The 19875-nt window shown below is 38.4% G+C and overlaps 1 protein-coding gene across 4 annotated transcripts in view; it reads right to left on the reverse strand.

The window, feature by feature from the left end:
* The window catches only part of ST18 (ST18 C2H2C-type zinc finger transcription factor), a 193764-nt gene that overhangs the window by 90504 nt on the left and 83385 nt on the right, over positions 1 to 19875 (reverse strand). For all 4 annotated transcript variants that reach the window (XM_042465619.1, XM_042465617.1, XM_042465616.1 and 1 more), the window contains one exon: positions 15707 to 15737. In XM_042465619.1, the coding sequence (XP_042321553.1) occupies positions 15707 to 15737 (31 nt within the window). The remainder of the gene's footprint in view (positions 1 to 15706; positions 15738 to 19875) is intronic.

Genomic DNA, 19875 nt, shown 5'->3' on the forward strand with positions numbered 1-19875 from the left:
TAAGCTAAGATGGGAAGAACTCTGTGAGTATCTGTGTGTGTGTTTGTGTTTGTGTGTGGTGTGGAAGAAGGTAGAGGGAAAGAAGGATACACACAAACACAGAAAGAGAGGGGGGATATTTTCTTAACCCTGGGGGGAAATGAATAACACTGTTTTCACCAGAAAAATACTAAAAAACTGGAGTAAATTAATATAAATTTAATAAAATTGGAAACAGGTTTTTTAAAAAGCTTCAATCATTTTGGTTTCCACTTTCCTAGGTGATCTCCATTTTAATGGGAATAACAAACAGCATCCTATGGCAGTTATAGAATTCCAAGCCTCTTAGCATGGAATCCAGTGGGTGGTGCTGGAGTTAAGAGTGGTATTGGCCTTTAAATTAAATCACATGGTATCAAGGTGTCAAGCCTACAGACCCAGAAGCTGTAGCACTTCGTAAGGTTTAGGCATGGCTGGACCATGCCTAAACCTTACTAGAAATATAGCCACATTGGAAAGGCTGTGTCCTTTGGAAATAAAATGTTTTGCAACAGGTAGTTGCAACTTTTTTTGTGATTCCTTAATCTTTTTCAAATATTAAAATCCACAAAACAGTGACACCATGCTTTTTATTTCTCAGTATAAGGAGGAGCTGTTGCTGAGTGCTCTTTAGGTTTTGTTGGTCAAGCAATTACAAACCCAACTGACAATCATATTGTCTAAATCACATTTTACGAGTTTTTTTCAAGGATATCATGGGGGACCTTTTCAAAGGTCTTACTGAAATCAAGATACACTACATCCACAGCACCCCTTTCATCCACCAAGCCTGAGACTATCACAACAAGAGATAAGATTAGCCTGGCAAGACTTGTTTTGAGAAACCCATGCTGATTATTAATAATTACAGTACTATGTTTTGTTTAATGTGTTATATAATAGCCAGTGCTATTGCTTTTTAAAAGTTGTTTCATATAGATGGACAGATATGATGCCATGCTTGAATGCACATTAATGTGATATAGGATTTTTAGTTAGCATTTTTTAAATTCAGCTTTCATCCAGAGCTTCTTTAGAATAGATGGCTGAGGGGAAATAATAATAGAAAGCTTATTAATAACTTTAGCAAGAGGTTATGAATTAGTTAGCAAGGGCAGCCTTCTTAGATTGTCAACTGGCAATAGGGAAAAGATGGGTGGAAATTAACCAGAAAAGACACATAACTATCCCCATTTTTTGCTGCCTCTTTTTCTGTAGAAGAGGCATTCTCTAGTAAATATAACAGCCTAATAATGTTGTGCTCAATGGTAAGATATGGACAGCCTCTTCAAAACATATAGTATTTTACTTCCGGGATTCTTTCTTGATGGATAGCATTACTGCTCTGTGTGTGTGTGTGTGTGTGTGTGTGTGTGTGTCATTCTTCTACCAAAGGTCATGCTACCAGCTACTTTCTTTCAGTTAGCTTCCAAGGTGCTACAAGATCCCTTTGCATACTAAATTTCCAGATTGACATGGCTATGTCTTGAGTTCTTCAACTCAAACACTTAAAAATACATTGTAAAAGACAATCCTTTGGAAAGCAATGACATTTATTTCTATGTAATAGGTTAACAGATCAGAATAATGGAAACTCTCTCTCTGAGATGCACACACATGCATTTGCAAAGATACGTCAAGCTGTAGTTTGTCAAACAGTAAGCCTATAATTTACCATCTCTATTACTCATCTCATAAATTCTATCGCTAATAGTTTTGTTGCTATTTATCAATGGTCTGCTTGTTGTTATGGAACACTAGTTCAGCTGTCAAGGTTATTGGAGAATTTGAGACTCATCAAAAGAATGAAGTGGAGTGTTTTTTTTATGAATTAGTACACAGTATCATTTTATTTTCTCAATAGGAACAGAACTTCTGATAAAATAGTGAGAAAAGTAAACTTTTTTATTACTTAAGGCATTCATAATGGATGGTACAAAAAGGTCCAAGGGCATATAAAATTTAAATTAATACACTGAAAATGTTTAGACTGGTTTCGGTCTATGCATGAATCCTTGTACTACAGTGAACAACCTGTTTTTCCAATGCGACTTCACACAACATGACATTATGCCATCTCTGAGGAACATTCTGATAGTGTTTGAGGGCAACTTCTTCAGCCTGGTTACTTAGGATCAGAATGTTAGACTGAAAACCTTTTGAGTTACACTGATTTGAGTTTAATTTATTCTGATATAAATGTGCTCATATATATTCTGATATAAACATGTTCATGTAATACTGTTAGTCTGAATTATATGGAAGAAGCTGTGATATGTCATCAAACCAATGGTCCATCTATAATCTATATCAGTTTGCAGAAACCCATGAAGATTTCCAACAAAAGTCTTTCCTGACTAACTCAGCCTCCTGGTAACCCTGGTGTTACTGAGCATTGTGCTGTTCTCACCACTCTTCCCAGTTTCCACTGCTTTCAGTATTTCCTTTGCATGATTCCTGATTCCAGCAAAGTGGTATGAAATTCTCAAAAGGTTTTTTGTTCTCATTTGCATCAATCCTGATTCCAGTAAAGAAGTAGTAAAGCATGAAAGTAAGTAACATTTATGTAGATATTGGCTTAAATAAAACCAGTTCAATGATAAAATGGTTAATTATTCTCTTATGTGACTCGCAGTGTTTTGTAACTATAGGGAAAAAATGATTAAGTGGAAAAGGTTGGCAGATAGAAAGACAGACAGAGATAGAGATATCAGATGGTGCAAACACAGAAGGATTTTTTTTTAAAAAAAAAATACAGAACAAAACATAAATTCCTTTAAAATTATCATAATTCCCTAGACTGCCCTTATCTGAAACTTTATACAAGACTTTTTCATGTCTGGAGGCACTTCTATGTTTTATGCCATTTGATGGCAGAAGGAAATATAGATTGAGGCTCCCTTAGATATTCAAAAATCTATAATTGTTCACATGGATGGCTTTGATAGTAACCCCTTTGTTTTCTGATGGTTCAATGCATACAAACTTTGTTTCAAGCACAAAATTATTTCATGGATTGGGTACCATCTCCAAGAGATCTCATTATGTGTATACAGATATTCAAAAAGAAAAAAAACCCTCCAAATCCCCAAACACTTCTGGTCCCAAGCATTTCAGATAAGGGAAACTCAGCCTGTATTGTAAATAGATGCATGTAGGCAAGAATATTCAGTAATCTTCTTTTTAAATAGGTCAAAACATGTTTCTTGAGTGTTGAGAACCCCTGATAAAGTTGGGAATGGGACTTATGAGAATTTTTAAGATTTACTCTACCAATTTTTTCACTTTTTGTAAAGTAAACACAATATTCTGTACAGAAAGCACTATTTTCTTTCTGTACAGGAAATACAATTTTCTGTAAACCATGTGATGGATTTTCAGGCTAGTCTCTGCGATTCCCCTGGAAAGAAGCATGGAGGGGGAGAGGGAGAGAGAATTTTCTGGACTCCTGGTCAAAGCAGAAGAGTTCAGTTTGTGGAATAAAAAAACAGCTAAGCTTGGGAAAAAATTAAAAAGAAGGATCAAAAAGAAAAAAATAACTCTTGCAATGGAATGAGAGAGTGATTTGTCTCCTTTACATAAGCAAATCTGTCAAGCAACCAGGGGCTTTCAGAGTGTCAGGCATTTTAGGTCTCATAACCTGATATCTCCCTCCCCACATGGGTCACTGTGGAAGGGAGTATTTCTGTTGGGTTGGCTCCTTTTTATAACTGGAGAAACTGGAGCGTGTCCAAAGGAGGGCGACTAAAATGGTGAAGGGTCTGGAAACCATGCCCTGTGAGGAACGACTCAGGGAGCTGGGGATGTTTAGCCTGGAGAAGAGGTGATATGATAGCCCTTTTAAATATTTGAAGGGGTGTCACATTGAGGAGGGAACAAACTTGTTTTCTATTGCTCCAGAGAACAGGACCTGGAACAATGAATCCAAGCTGCAGGAAAAGAGATTCCACCTCAACATTAGGAGGATCTTCTTGACAGTAAGGGCTGTTCGACAGTGGAACACACTCCCTCGGAGTGTAGTGGAGTCTCCTTCTTTGGAGGTCTTTAAGCAGAGGCTGGATGGCCATCTGTCAGGGATGCTTTAATTTGGATTTCCTGCATGGCAGGGAGTTGGACTGGATGGCCCTTGTGGTCTTTTCCAACTCTACGATTCTATGATTCTATGATTCTATTTATTTATTAATTATGAAAAAATGTCCAAACTAATATTACACAACCATTGTTTATTTGGGGTGAGCTGCAATAAATCTCTATATCCTTGTTCACATGGTGCCATGCGCTTAGAGAGCCAACTGTCCTTCCTTCATTTCTTCTTCTTCTTCTCTCTCTCTCTCTCTCTTTCTCTCTCCCCTTCCCATAGTAATTTTTATCCACCTCCTCTTCTTTATCCATCCCCCTTTAATTATGCAATTAAAGTAAGATCAGTGAAGAGGAAAGTAGGCCTGTTTGATACCTGATCATTTGAACTGGATATGTCACAAATTGAATTTCGGATCCCTGGTTATTGAATGCAAAAGAATGCTCTGCTACTGACTTTTGTAGATGGCCCTTCTTAACTGGGAACAGGAGGCAGAAAGTATGCAGTGATTCAGCTGTGCAAAAAATGTTCACACATATTCAGAGATGCTCAAAAAATTCAGATTAAGAATTTTCCACGTTTGATTTTCTGACCAATCTTGGTAGCTATCCACTTATCACTATACTTGCAATGGGTCAGTGCTTTTTAACTGAAATAGATAATTCCTCATTAACCTTTAACAAACAAAGCATTTGAAGAGCGAGTGAAGTGTACATGTTGGTGGCACTGTAAAATAGAGAGGCAGATGAATAACAAACTGAAGAAGTTGTAAAATGAGATTACGTGTTTGGTAGAGCTTTTTTCTAATCTGGCAGTTCACTGACATGTCAGACTCCCAACATTCCCAGACAAAAACAATCAAATTATCGGTGTTCTAGTCCATGAGAATATGAAGTTTTACTTGAAAAGGCCCTGAACAGCCTTTTTTGAAGGAGCCAATAACAAAATGTTTTCAGCTAAGGTCAAGTGACAGCCTCTTTGCCAATCGCTGTAAATTTCATGTTGTGCCCAACAGTAACATCTGAACTGATTTATTAATTAAAAAAACATATCCAATTAAACTATTTAAAGTATTAGTGATTATAGTAGTGAATTAATCCCCTCAGTTCTAATGTTCAATATTATCAATTTAATGTTCAAACCTAATGTTCCAAGCTCTGTTTTGAAACTGATACTTTTTCAGTATCCATGCCAATTTTATTTAGAGACATAGCCACATTAGTCTGTAATACCAATATACAAAGAGATGTTTCAGGACCTTTGAGACTAACTGTCAGTCACAAAGGTGCTGCATTATCCCTTGGCATCCATATTTTATTTGTTGAATTGGCTCTTGGCTTAGTGGGACACTGAGTCCCCTATAATGCCCATGGTCCTCTCTTGGTTTCTTCCTTTATCAACATAATAGAATAGTATCAGAGGAAAGATGGACTGCAAGGTTATTGCTCAACAGTATGAATGCTCTCCCCATAACAATAACAATTAAAGTTCTGAGGAGGGATTCAGTTTAATTTACATTTGTGTGACGTCAGGAAAAGCACACTGACCAAACAGAGATGAAAGGAGCACACATAAAGGTTTGGATGGCAATGAAGATAAAAGGGGAATCAGGACCGATGAACACTAATATTAGGGCAAAATAGCATGAAGGTTATTAAAGTGTGCAAATATACTAATGAAAGGCTTGGCAAAGAAGAAAGTAAAATAGTGCTGGGATGAGGTTATACATAATAATTTAGAAGAAAATACATTATGATGTAACAGGAATCAGGCTGACATTTCAATATCAAAGGAAAGTTTGATAAAAAAAACATGGGGAGTGGAGGGGGTGCAGCCTTGTTGGGGAAAGAGGATTTATTAGTCTTTCTAAGAGGAGGCTGAGCAGGAATGGGCAATGCTGATGAACCACTATGCTTTGAGGCTGGAGATGTTTCAGACAGTAAACTAATGTTATAGACCACCTGACTAAAAGGAATGATTGGACTGTGAAATGACTGAGGAAATAAAAAAGGACCCTGTAAAAAGCCCAGACTGATGGGAAGTTAGTAATAACCCAGGAGAAGGCATGCAGTATAATGAAATCTTTGCGTGCCTTGAAGTCATTGTGAAACGTGAGGATGAAAACTCAAACATCTATGGATCATTAACAAACACACACAGTCTGCTATGAAACCTACAGTGTTTTAGAAACTCTGTTAGTGTACACATACTCTCTCTCTCTTTTTAATACACCAGATTTAAAAATTCTAATGAATATTCTATTTATTGTTAATACTTATGATATCTCTTATCCAAAGCCAAGGATCAGTAATTTCTTGGGGAAATATAATTTTAAGCAAGGCAGTGCTAATTACTAGTTAATGTATTAATTTTTCTTCTTTCTCCCTCTTTTCTTTGGCCATTGGTATTTACCAAGAAAACAGGGGCAAGATGAACAACCCATAATTATTAAAATACTAAAAAACATTAGAAAAAACTTTTTCAGGTGGGTAATCTGTAATAGTTTGACACTGTTTGTGGCCTGTGCCTGCTTATATTAAATTACAGCAAACAAAAGCAAAGAGGTATACTGTTGCCTCAGTGATATCAAACAGTGACTGAAATTTAGCTTCAAAATTATTGATTTTATGCATTTAGCTATTTATCTTAGCAAACAAATCAGGATAATTCCCACTTTCAGAAATTAGGTTTTGCTTTATGATTTGAACTAAACTAAGATTGCATTTGCCCAAACTTCCAATTTTTTTGCACTTGATCTATCTATCTATCTATCTATCTATCTATCTATCTATCTATCTATCTATCTATCCTACCCCATATATATATATATATATATATATATTGACAACCCTAGTGTTTTGACTGGTAAACATGGTTTACTAAATGCTGTACTCATGTACAAAATAGCTCTACTCATACACACACACACACACACACACACACACAGTATAAGTAGAGCATTTTTGGATAATTGGCATGCAATAGTAAACTCCTTAGTTCCCTTGGGGGTCTTATAAAGGGGAAGGTAGTGCCTCACGGTGATGCGGTAGCTCAAGTGGTTAAGACGCTGACTCTGTTGACTGCAAGATTGGCAGGTTGGCAGTTCTATGCCCAAGTGCCATGTAATGGGGTGAGCTCCCATCACCAGTCCCAGCTTCTGCCAACCTAGCAGTTTGAAATCATGCAAATGCAAGTAGATAGATAGGTACTACTTCAGTGAAAAGGTAAACAGTGTTCTGTGCAGTCATGCTGGCCACATGACCACCGGAGTAGTCTTTGGACAACACTGGCTCTTTGACTTAGTAATGGAGACACAACCTTGTCAAAGATGGATACCTTTACCTTTACTTGATGCCTCACATAACCTTATGGAGAGTTGACAGAAACAAGAACAATGATACTTTGAATATTTGTAAAAGAACCCCTATCTAGCTTGGTCCCATGGTTCCCACCCTTGGACTCCTATATCTCACCTTGCCCTTTTCTCCTTAAAATTTCTCCTTGGATGTGGCAGACAAGCCTCAAGGTGAACACTGTACTGGACAAATGAAAATAACACTTCCGTTGAACTCTCTTCACATTCTTAGCTCCCATAATACTTTTCAGATCTTATCAATTCCTCTCCTCCTAATTGAACCTGTTTCTAACTGGTCCCATTTCTATTTCTGACAGGACCTTCTCTGTATCTGACTGGGTACAACTTTGTTTCTGACTGCCCTCTCCAACTCATTTACTCTCAGACTTCTGGTTATTAGTTTTGTCTCCACATAGCTCCCACCCATGAACTGTGATTGGCTACTCAGCTTCTCATTTCACAAAATGCCTCATTAGCTAATAAGCAGTTGGCACAGTTAATTGAGTTAAGCAACCTCATTGGAAGCCTCACGTAGAGCATGTTATAGTAGTCTAGATTTTTGCCTTACAGTACATGAATCATGTTGCTCGTACTACCCTCATTCAGAAAAGAATTAAAATTTACATACCAGCTAAATCTGAGAGTAGCTATTCTTTGCCATGATAATGATTGTACATAGTCAAAGTATTCTAGTGGCCTTCATGACTGGGAAATCATAGAATCATAGAATAATAGAAGAATAGAGTAGGAAGGGGCTATCCAGCCCAACCCCCTGCCATGTAGGAACGCTAAATCAAAGCATCCCTGACCATGTCCATCCAGCCTCTGTTTAAAGACCTCGAGGGAAGGAGACTCCACTACACTCCAAGGGAGTGTGTTCCACTGTCGAACAGCCCTTACTGTCAGGAAGATCCTCCTAATGTTGAGATGAGATCTCTTTGTGGAGTCAAAGGCTTTCATGGCCGACATCCATAGTTTTTTGTGGGGTTTTCGGTCTATTTGGCCATGTTCTAGAAGAGTTTTCTTCCTGATGTTTTGCCAGCATATATGGCTGGCATCTTCAGAGAATGCTTGCCTGAAGCACTAATCAAGCAGACATTAATCTTCCCACCCTGAGGCCTGCCATTAGCAACAAAACTATATACATGCAAATCACTCTTCCTTTCCCAGGGTGACACACACACACACACACACAACTCTATCAACTTCTCTTCTCCAGGCTAAACATCCCCAGCTCCCTAAGTTATTCCTCAAATCCTTAAACTATCACACAACATAAACTGTGCATCAGATTCAAGAAGGAGGAAGTGTCACAAAAGTACTCCTTGCATTAGCAATTTACTAAAATGAAGCTGTTAGACTTACTAGACATTAACAGGGCTGGAGCCTTGGTTTTAAGATGTTGCTAATTAAAGAGTGGTCTAAAAGATGAAGAAGAAAGAAATGAAGGAGGATCCTAAAAGACTACAGCTCTATAAAGTTTATTACACTAATGGTTTACATTTATAACTTGTTTAATTAATGGTGATGTGAATGGTTGACATACAGGATGTAGTAATAAGGAAAGGTGAATTTTAGCATAAACCATTTATTAGAGCTGTGAATGGTATACTATGTAGAATCACCTCATTATTACTATTATAAATATCAATGTACATTGATATAATTTCAACATAAAATATCTAAGTAAGCAACTTCAATATATATCTCACAGTTAAAAAGCAGACTCTCACTTTACTGCATAGGTTACCTCTTCAAAATATTCCACAGACAGCTCCAAACATACAAAGAACATTTATAGATAATGGTATTCTCTATTTTAATTTATCTGATCTAACTGTCATGGCCAGCCAAGATCAGCTCTCGGAGGATGAGGAGGAGGAGGATGAGCCTCCTCCAGAGCAAGGGCTGATTGAGGCAACACCAGGTGCTGTTCCTGCCCTGCCAGGTCCCAGCTGTGATCCTCCAACCCCAGAGGAGGAGGTTCAACCAGGTCCTAGTGCCGAAGAGAGACCTTCTATGGTACCACTGCCTAGTGGGGATTCTGGGGACGAAGCTTGCATGCAGGTGCCTTCTTTCAAAGAGAGAAGAGCTGAGAGTGCTTGCAGGCGCAGATCACAGAGAATTGCCGAGAGGCAATTAGCCAACCAGCCTCAGGTGGCACGAGGGAGAGTTTCCCTTACTTAAGTGGGAGAGAGACTAATGCTGGTTGCTAGAGTTTATTGCATGATCTCTCGGCGTGATTGCTGCTAGCACTAGGATTCTTTGTTACCTTGACCTTGGACCGGACTTCGTTATCTCTTGGCTGTTTTGACCTTGGACTGTTTGACCAACGCTGTTTCTCGGTATCCTGACTTCGGCTTGATTCTTGGAACGTTTGGACTTCTGGAATTCTGAACTCGGCTTGTTTTCTCGGACTGCTCTCAGACTGGTTCCTTGCAAGGTCTGCTTTACTTTCACTTCCACTGTGCTAAGGCTCTGTTATCAGCTACTGTCAAGTGTCTGCTGGTAGCATTCCCGGACACTAACTCAAAATTGCTCAGTTCATAATGTTTGTCCACATTATGAAGCATGTAATATTTTCCCCCAGATTTTTCTCTACCCTCGATTAAAACAGATCACTTCCAAGCACTTTAATACAGGTTGAGCCCTCCTTTCCCCAAAATCCAGGGTCCATATATACTTCTTTAGTGACAGTGATAGCACCACTGCTGGGATGTTTCTAAAGCCATATTCACTTAAAATTAGATCTTTCCTCATAACTATGATCCTGCACAATTCATTACTCAGGGTTTGGGTTGCAAACTTGGAGATATTTCATATTTGTCCTCCAAACAAACATGGCCCCTTGCACTACCGTAGTCAGTTTCTCTGTTCACCTACACCATCAAATTATGGGTTAAGGGCTAGAGTGGACAGTCTTAAATCTTGTCCTTTGTTTCCTGCATTATTGATGTAACATTCATGAGTTCAACCTAAACTAAATTTGGTGTAGCCCTGTTTTGTGTGATGGACAGTTCCAAATGACTCTAACCAAACTACAGTATTTATTGAGCTGAATGAGGGAGCAAAGATTTTTTTGGAAAATACTATCCCAGGATGTCCATTAGATATATATACCACATGCCAGGAAGTAATCCATGTTCATGAACTTTTACTTATATTTAGTCATAAATTTGAGATTTAGTCCATAAATCTTATATCCCTCCTCCTAAGAGAACATCCCCTGTATATATAAAAAATAAGTAGGATATCAAGAAGAAGGATTCTACTTATATTTCCACCTGACAAGTTAATCTTTTTAATTGACAGAGATGTGTTTTTCTTCTTCTTCTTGCCATTATGGATTGTTTAGTTATTCAACCTGCCCTTACTAACTGCAGCCTCACCAGAAAAATCTATGCTGCTTGATTCTATTGAATGTAAATACAATGGGTCCCAGCATGTTAATAAGATGTAATAGAGGTCACTGAAGAATGATACCTGATCATATTTAATCCTTTGTTCTATATTTTCATACACCACTTGTCACAGATAAAAATATTCTCCTGAAGTAGGAACTATGCCTAAAGTCTATGCAATATGGCCAGATGTTCATTCTAGTGCTGCAAGACTATTGGCATGACTGATATGGCTGCTGGCCTGCTGCCTTACTCCTTCTATTTGGCTGATTGCAGAAAGGGTGATAGGCAGCTGCTACTTCTCAACATGGAATCAGCCTTGCAGAGTTTCAGACGATTCAATCCTCTCTTCTCTTTCTTGTCATGAATACATTCATGACATTCAGACAAGGGTCCCATCCATGCTACACAGCTAGCTGACTGTATAGTTGTTCGTTACATTGTAATGTTACTCAATATGAGCTCTTTCACAATACATAGTTATAGCATTATGATACCACTTTATCTGTTATGATAAGGAATCCTGAGGCTTGTAGTTTGATGAGGTACTGAATTTCCCTGGCTAAAAATCATAAATACTAGTCCCTAAACTGTAAATTTCAAGATTCCATAGGATGTTGCAATGTCAGTTAAAGTGGAATCATAGAATTATCACTGTGTAGTGTCAATACCCCCCTCCCCCATATAGCTATACAGGAATATAGGGGTCATTTGCAAGAATGACCCAACAATAGCTTTTATCAAAAATACTAATTTTAAGGGGAGGCAAATCTACTATTATAAATCTTCTCTTTTATAGGTCAAAATGATGCCATCATGGCAGGATTATTTTACTCTTAGATGGCCCAGTACACACGGGCCAAAAGCGGCGTAGCGCTGCCTATATTAGGGTTCAGGAGAGAGCAGCAACCTCATGCTTCCGAACCCTAGTACATACAGACACTGGCATCATGGAGGCCTCCCATCCATAAGGGGGCCACCATGATGCTGCCGCAACTGTACAGCAACCAGACGTCGCTATCAGGAAGTGGTGTCATGGCCACACCCCCTTCCTGCTTCGGTGTTGCAAAAAAGAAGCTGGTCTAGAGGACTCTTTCTTGTGGCGCGTCTGTGCTGCAGCATGGGGATGTTGCAGCACAGACATTGGGCAAAAATGGGTGGCACGGAGCCATCCAATTGTACTGCCCCAGATGACTTGTTGATGGCACAATCACATATACATTGTCACCTTTTCATTTGGTAGGAGAAGGCACACCTTTTAATTCCAATGCAGTACTATCTAAAATGGTCATCCCCTTTGTACTTTAACTTTGAAATGGATGTCCAGTTTGTATCATCTTGGCTTGACATATATGTATATCCAAAGGGAAAAGATACCAGAGTGGCTAGTGGGCTTAACAAGCTGGGGCTCTTTCCACAGTGGCAGCATGAGGTCCCTGCCCTGCTTGGACCAAAGACCATTGGTACAAATATCATCATACACATTCATCTGTTTGTTAAGTGTAGAAGAGCACAAAAAGACTTTCTTCTGGCTGTATTTTTTTTTCTTTGAAGAACATTCTGTTGGTTGGATGTCTCAGACAATGAGTATCAATGGGCAGCAAAAATAGGAAGATTTTAAAATGATATATTCGATTGGATCTAGATCCATCGAAATTAGTAAGTCTTAGGTGAATCCTAAGGTTTGGCTCTAAAACAAACTAGAGACCTTGCTTTTCAGGGGAACCTTTGGCAGTTGTGTGAAGGCTTACTTTTTAACCAACTGGCTTTTAAATTGCTTTAAATTCTATTGTAAGTCAACAGCACAATTTCTTTAATTGTGTTTTACTATTAAACCTTTTGATCTGTGTATCTGTATCTATTTTAATCTTGTTGAAAACCTTCTTAAGTCCCATTTTTGGGAGAAAAGTGAGATATAAAACAAACAATAAATAAACCAAGGCTGAGAGGCCCAGGATACAGCCATCTCTTGGAGCTAAATGTGGGTGAAAGTGGAAACCAATTGCATGTACATCAGCCTAAATCCAATAGTTAGTACCAACTAGAGTACACACACTGTATCAGTGGGATTTACATAAGTATTAACATAGCAAGTCTCATTGATTCAGTGATTCTACTCTGGCTGAGACTGACATTTGGGTCAGGTAGAAGCAATAACAATATTAATAGCAAGTACATTTCTATATCGCTTACCGATATCCTAAGCAGTTTACAAAGTGTTAGCTAATTGCCCCAACGAGCTGGGTACTCATTTTAGCAACCTACAGAAGGATGCTAAGCTGAGTCAACCCAGAGCCCCTGGTTGGTATTGCACTTACTACCTTGTGGTTTGTGAGTGAGTGGCTGCAGTATAGGCATTTAACCATTGCACCACCAGAGCTCCATATATAGGAACCCCAAACATATAGCCCCGAGTTCCATAAAGAATGAAAGTCAGGATATACATGTAAAGGGATACCTCATTTAACAAAGGGAAAATTGATCTTTTTTTTTTTTTTTTTTTTTGGAAGTCTTTTTATGCGCCCGGCTGGCATTTCTTCCTTATCAACTGAAAGGCTTTTTCTTTTCTTTTCTGAATTTATTGGTAGTTCCAACTAAACTCACTGCATGAATCACAGAGTGATGAGTCAACAAATTTAAAACCCCATAGTTTCTCTATAGAGTATCTTAAGTGACAACAGAAGTAAAATCTGAGACAAAATGTAGGATTGACACTAACATGAGCACTTTTCTTGGCCTCAGGAAACTCCCATAAAGAGATACTGCTGCTCCCATTGATCACTGTTGTATTGATTATTGTTCTGTTGTTCTGTTGTATTGTCTTGTTGTTTGACCCTTCGGTCAGTTTTAACCTGTATGGTTTTAATTCTTTGTTAGATTTAATACCTTTTGAAGGGGGGGGGAGGGTACCAGGGATTTGATATGTTGTATATTTTTAACTTGTTAGCCACCCCAATTGTTCTCAGAGGGGCGGGATACAAATAAATGTTGTTATTATTATTATTATTATTATTATTACTATTATGTATGATTTTTGATATCTTTGCTGGATGAAGAAGCCAGTGAAACTTCAAAAGCTTGCATGATGTATTTTGTGCTGTTTAGTTCTCTAAAGAAATCATTGTTTTGTGGATTTTGGATTTTGTAGTATTTTCCCACAGATTCAGTGTATTGGAAATTAGTTGGAATTGCCAATAGGGTTTACGCTTTGTCACAAAGGTTTTAAATTCAATTATCTTAGGTCAAATATAGTACATTCTCATAACATTTATTGTGACAATGGTCAGAAAACAAGATATAACCAAGGATTACCTGATATGTGTTTGGTAACAGATCTTTCCCCCCCTAATTTCCATGTAATGTGAAAGCTAAATTTCACTAGGATCTCTACTATGTATCCTTGCAACATCCTTTATTCAGCTACTTTAAAACAGCAGTTGAACTGAGGTGTTTTGGTTTTCCTTTTTGAAAAATTGTAGGCATCTTTTCATTATCATAATATGCTTATATACTATTTCATCTAATGCATTCAGTGACCCAGTAACAACACAAGGAGAAATCAGAACCATGCAGCCTGCTTTACTGTTATCATACATATTTGTACAGTCATCATTTTAGTAAAATGCCTGGTAAGAGAAGGGATGAGCCAGTTAAACAGTAGCAGCCATGTTTTAAAAAAACAAAACCCTACTTATCATCTTCTTGCTAGAAGTAGAGATAGATAACACTGACTATTTCATTGTTTACAACCTTCAAACTTTTTGAAACACACACTTGTTCAACCTAGAGTCCTCACCAGTTTACAATTTTTTGTATGTGTCTCTCCTAATATACATATTTATGTGTTTCACCTATGACATGGATTTTTGTGCCCATTTCACCTAAAGTCCAAATTTTTGTTCACCTTTTTTGTGTCATTTTCACTAGGCTGTACATTTCTGACTAGGGATCGACATTGTTCAGAAGACCCTAAACAAAGAGTGTGAAAAATTGCATCCTGCATATCAAAATCTATTAATCAGTCCAGGAAGCAAGCTTTCAGTTTATATTATTTTTATTTCAAAGATATTAAAATATGAACCAAACTAACTTCTCCCCTGTCCTTAGTTATACACCCTCATCAATGGCTTCTCACAGCTAACTGACTATATAGTGGTTTGTTAGATTCCAGTGCCAACGGTTTTGAGACCTTGAACGCTACACAGTAATAACATGACCATTCTACATTAACTGCTATGGCTACACCTTATGGAATCCTGGGGTTTGTACTTTGATGAGATACTAAACCTCTCAGGGTAAGAATTCTAAATGTCCTTCCTAAACTGCAACACCCATGATTCCTCAATATGTTGCCATGGCAGTTAAAAGTAGATGCATAGTGGTATAATTATGTAGTGTGAAAGGGTGCCTAGATAATGTGTGTGTGTGAGAGAGAGAGGGAGGGAGGGAGGGAGGGAGGGAGGGAGGGAGGGAGGGATTTTATGTTCAATTCCATGTATAACCTATTGAGATGTCAGAAGAAAGTTCAGGAAAATGCTGCTGAATGAATTCTTGTTGAAAACACACACCAGGAGGGTCGGGGCAAAGAACTCAAAGAAGGGTAAAGAAGTTTATTTAGAAACAAACAGCACAATATAATGAAAGTTTCCTTCTTACATGGGTCCTCCGATAAGCTGTAATAGTTTAGTGGCCTTTACAAAGCTTTTTCCTCAAGTACCTCTTTAAACAAAACTTGCAAGTGCTGTAAACAAAACCTTGGATTATTTGTTCTGGTTCTTACATTAGTGAGATAAAATAAATGCTTGATAGTATCCTGTGCAACAAAGCTGGGAGATAAACGTCTTGAATCTTTACCTGAGCTCCTGTGCTATCGAATCCACGTGTGCTGTTTAAAAAAAAAGAAAAGAAGAAAAGGAAAATTAAATTAGTTTCCACATGTACAGTTCTGTGCACCTGCCTATTTTTAATGAGAGGAGAGAGACTTGGAAAACACAGGTTAGTCTTTATTTCCTCCTATCTAGAGGATTATTGCTGCTAGTAGCACAACTAAACTAATATGTGGTTCTTATGATTACTTCAAAACAAAGAAAAGAACTCTGTACACAACGAGGCTGCTATTGTTCACTGGAGAAATATCACCATTGCACCTTTCCTTTTTTCAAAGAAGAAGAAGAGTTACAAAGCCTGCATCATGAGAAAGTTTTATTTTCCTGCATTAATAATTTGGTTTGGGAATAAGGAAAACTGTTGTTTACAAATACCTGCCCACATAAGACTACAGAGCATTTTGACAAAGTCAACAGGTGGCTCTAAAGATTATTCATATTGCACAAGCAACATCAGTTGTCCCACTTGTGGGGAAATGCTCTTGCTCTATTAAGCCTGTGTGTGTGAAAGAGAAGCATTTTAAGCCCTAAATATGTTTAACTATCTGGCTAAATGAGAGAGATCACCTTTTAAATGTTTAAAGAAAGTATGGCAGTGCATTAACTCTGATTAGAAACTGCTAAATGAAACCCAGTCAGTTTAGTCTGTAGCTCCCCACAGACTCCATTTAATGGAAGCTCACAACAATGTTCAGATATGCAGCAGTAACTTCATTATGCTGTTGCAATTACTCACCTCATTTGGGGATTGATCCTGATCTTACTGAACTATACAGAAATGTTGCCACTCATTTTCTATGAGGGCAAAATAAGCTCTTAATATAAACATTGACACAAATACATAGATAGTGATTTAAGTGGTTTGTCCTATTACATCATGTGATGCTCCTAACATTTCAGGCATGTTTTATTGCAAAGATTATGGGATTTATTTTTCAGAGGGGATGCCCCTTTACAAATATGTGGTGATTTTTTTCCTGTTGTTTTTTTTAAATACTAGTACTTGTCTCCTTCCAAATAGAATATTATACAATGGAAAATCTTTCCCCTTATTTTGTTTTAATCTGTGAGCTGTCTTGTAACCCTTTCCAAAAGAAAGCATATAAATGTAATAAAAATATACTGTAAACTATTTCACTTACGCATAAGAGCAGAGTCTGGAACACTTTTTTTTTTAAAAGGGTAGCATTCTTTGGGTTACATGCCAAATGTCATATTACAAACATGATTGGAGTCAAACATTTCTCTCTCTCTCTCTCTCTCTCTCTGTGTGTGTGTGTGTGTGTGTGTGTGTTTCCACTACTTTTCCACCACACTTCTGATTTTCATATGCCTGTCTCTCATCTCTCCACGACTCTTACTTTCTCATTGTCCACCAGGTTGCTTCAGAACAGAAACATAGAGTAAAAAGGTTGAACTGATAGTTTGCAGATGACTTTAGAAATCAAGTGGAAGACTGAACGTGACTCTAGATCCACAGGCTGCTCATCCTTCTTGTATCCCATGTCTTATGGTTGAGAAGGAGATGGAGAGCTATTCTTCTACTCAAGCTGAGCCCTCTCTTCTTCAGTAAGGCCATTTCCACAAACATGGTGAATGGGTTGGGGTGGGCTACTCTGCATTTTCAAATTGGGACCATTAACTTCCACGCATGGCTCTTCAAAAATAAGAAGGAAAGATTTCTTTCCTTGGTTTTTCTTTCTTTTTTGTTTTAAAAAGACCAATACTGGAATTTACAAGTAAGTAGCTTGGTCTGAAAAACAGCTTGTCTGAGTAACTTCAGCTGCCTCTCTTGTTTACAGGATTATGTTTTATGGCTCTGCATAGGTCACAAAACCTCCATACCAGAAGAGAAGGCCATATAGCAATTGCTTTGTATACAGTGTATGTCAATTGATTGTGACAGGATTATTTCACAGACTGAAATATTTGCTTCCTTCTTTGTTACATTCCCCCCTCCCACCCCAGTTTTCCTCTGATGAGCTCAAGATTATTTACATGGCTCTTTTCCCCTATCCTCGTTTTATACTCCCAACAATTCTGGCTGAGATAGAGTGGTTGTCCTGACATCACCCCATGCCTCAATGAGGCCTTGATGCTGAATATCTCAGGTTGCAGTCCAGCACACTAACCAGAATCTAATATGATCATCAGTTCAAGGATTGCACATTAATTTTACATACAGGGATACTGTAATAAGTGAAATGGCTCTATATCTTTTGAAGTAGTGAAACCCTGAAAATTCCTTTTTTAAAAAAACTCAGAACATTATAATGCAAAGAACAAACACCTCGTGTGGTTGATATTGAGAGAGCACATCCATGTAATCAGGTTCACACCATTTGTTGTTGCTAACTACCCTCGAGTCGATCTCAACTCATGGAGACCCTATGGATGAGACATTGCTAAGACCCTCTGTCCTCTGCTCTAATTCCTCCAACCTCATACCTGTTACCTTCTTAATAGAGTCCATCTATCTAGCATGTAGCCTTCCTCTCTTCCTACTTCCCTCCACCTTTACCAGCTTTATTGTCTTTTCTAATGAGTCCTTCCTTCTTATGATGTGCCTGAAGCACGACAGCCTCAGTTTGGTCATCTTGGCTTCCAGCGAGGTTTCCGGCTTGATCTGCTCTAGGACCCATTTGTTTGTGCTTTTGGCTCTGCGTGGAATCCTTAGCACTCTTCTCCAGCACCACATCTCAAATGAATAGATTTTCTTCCTATCTTCTTTCTTAAATGTCCAGCTCTCACATTCATACATGTTAAGAGAGAATACAATGGCTTGTATGATTCTCACTTTTGTGGTGAGTTGTATATCTTTGCATTTTAGAATCTTTTCTAGTTCTTTCATAGACACCCTCCTCATTCTTAATTATCTTCTGTTTTCCTGACTGCAGTACCCATTTCTATCAATGTTTGATCCCAGGTTTGATCCCATACTTATTTCAACTTCATTTGAGAAGTACATCCAAATGAGATGTATATCGGGTTGCTGTTTACCCTTTTGAAGAAAATGAGGATTTGATCTGACCACCTATAAAACTTCAGTGCCCCCTATTCCACTTCCAATAGTGCTGAAACTATTAGCTGGACTACTGGGGACAATGAACCTTGTAGATCAGTCCCATCATTGGTGACCAGCAAAGATACAAAGTTGCTCCCTTGCTTGTGGCCTCCTCCATCTGCTATCTACTAAATGGCTTGGGCCCAGGATACCTGAAGGACCGCCTCTCCCTGTACATTCCGCCTTGCACCCTCAGAACGTCCGGGCAGCAGCTACTGAAGGTGCCTGGGGCTAGGTTGGCCTCCACCACTCGGAGGACGTTCTCCATAGCTGCCCCAGCCCTTTGGAATGCGCTGCCCATAGAGCTCCGCTCGTCCACTACCCTGGCCCAATTTAGGAAGGACCTTAAAACCTTCCTATTCTAACAGGCATTCCCCGAGTAAATATCCTGTGGGCCTCCCTCCTCTCTTTCGTGGCCAAGAGGTTGGGCTTTGGGGCTACTGTTGGTTTGTTTTTAAAAGTGTTTTTATTGTAATTGTTTGTATTTTAATATGTTGTTAGCTGCCCTGATCGGAGGAAGGGCGGCATATAAATAAAAATTTTATTATTTATTATTTTATTTAGAGCAGGTAGAGTCAAAGAGAAGGATAGATGGAGTTGAGTATGAGAAAAACTAAGGAAGGGGTCTATTAATATAGACTGCACTTCACAGCCTGCATGTGTTAGTGGTTGTCTGTCTACTGACATTGGTAGTGAGCCGGGCTTGGGGAAGTTATATTTTTGGAATAGAATATGCAGAATTCAGGTACCAGTGTCCATTCTGTCTGTAGGAATTCTAGTTGTTGTACTCCAGACATGTCACCTGAGTTCTGGCAATGAGACTAGAGAAAGCTGTGCAGCTGTGATGGTATCACAGGAAAAGAAGTAGGTGTGTTCCAGCTATGGATTACAGTATAAGGCCCAGGTCTTAGAACCTTGCCCACAGGTAAAACCCATGAATGAATCTGTTTTTCATATTAATTGTTCATACGTTATACGTTTTGTGTTCTGTGTTGAAAAATTCATATATACCATGCTCTATAAGCAACATTCATACATGGCATAAATAAATAGATGCTTCAAAGCCACTTTAT

This window comes from Sceloporus undulatus, chromosome 4 (assembly GCF_019175285.1).
Source record: "Sceloporus undulatus isolate JIND9_A2432 ecotype Alabama chromosome 4, SceUnd_v1.1, whole genome shotgun sequence".
NCBI classification, from domain to species: Eukaryota; Metazoa; Chordata; class Lepidosauria; order Squamata; family Phrynosomatidae; genus Sceloporus; species Sceloporus undulatus.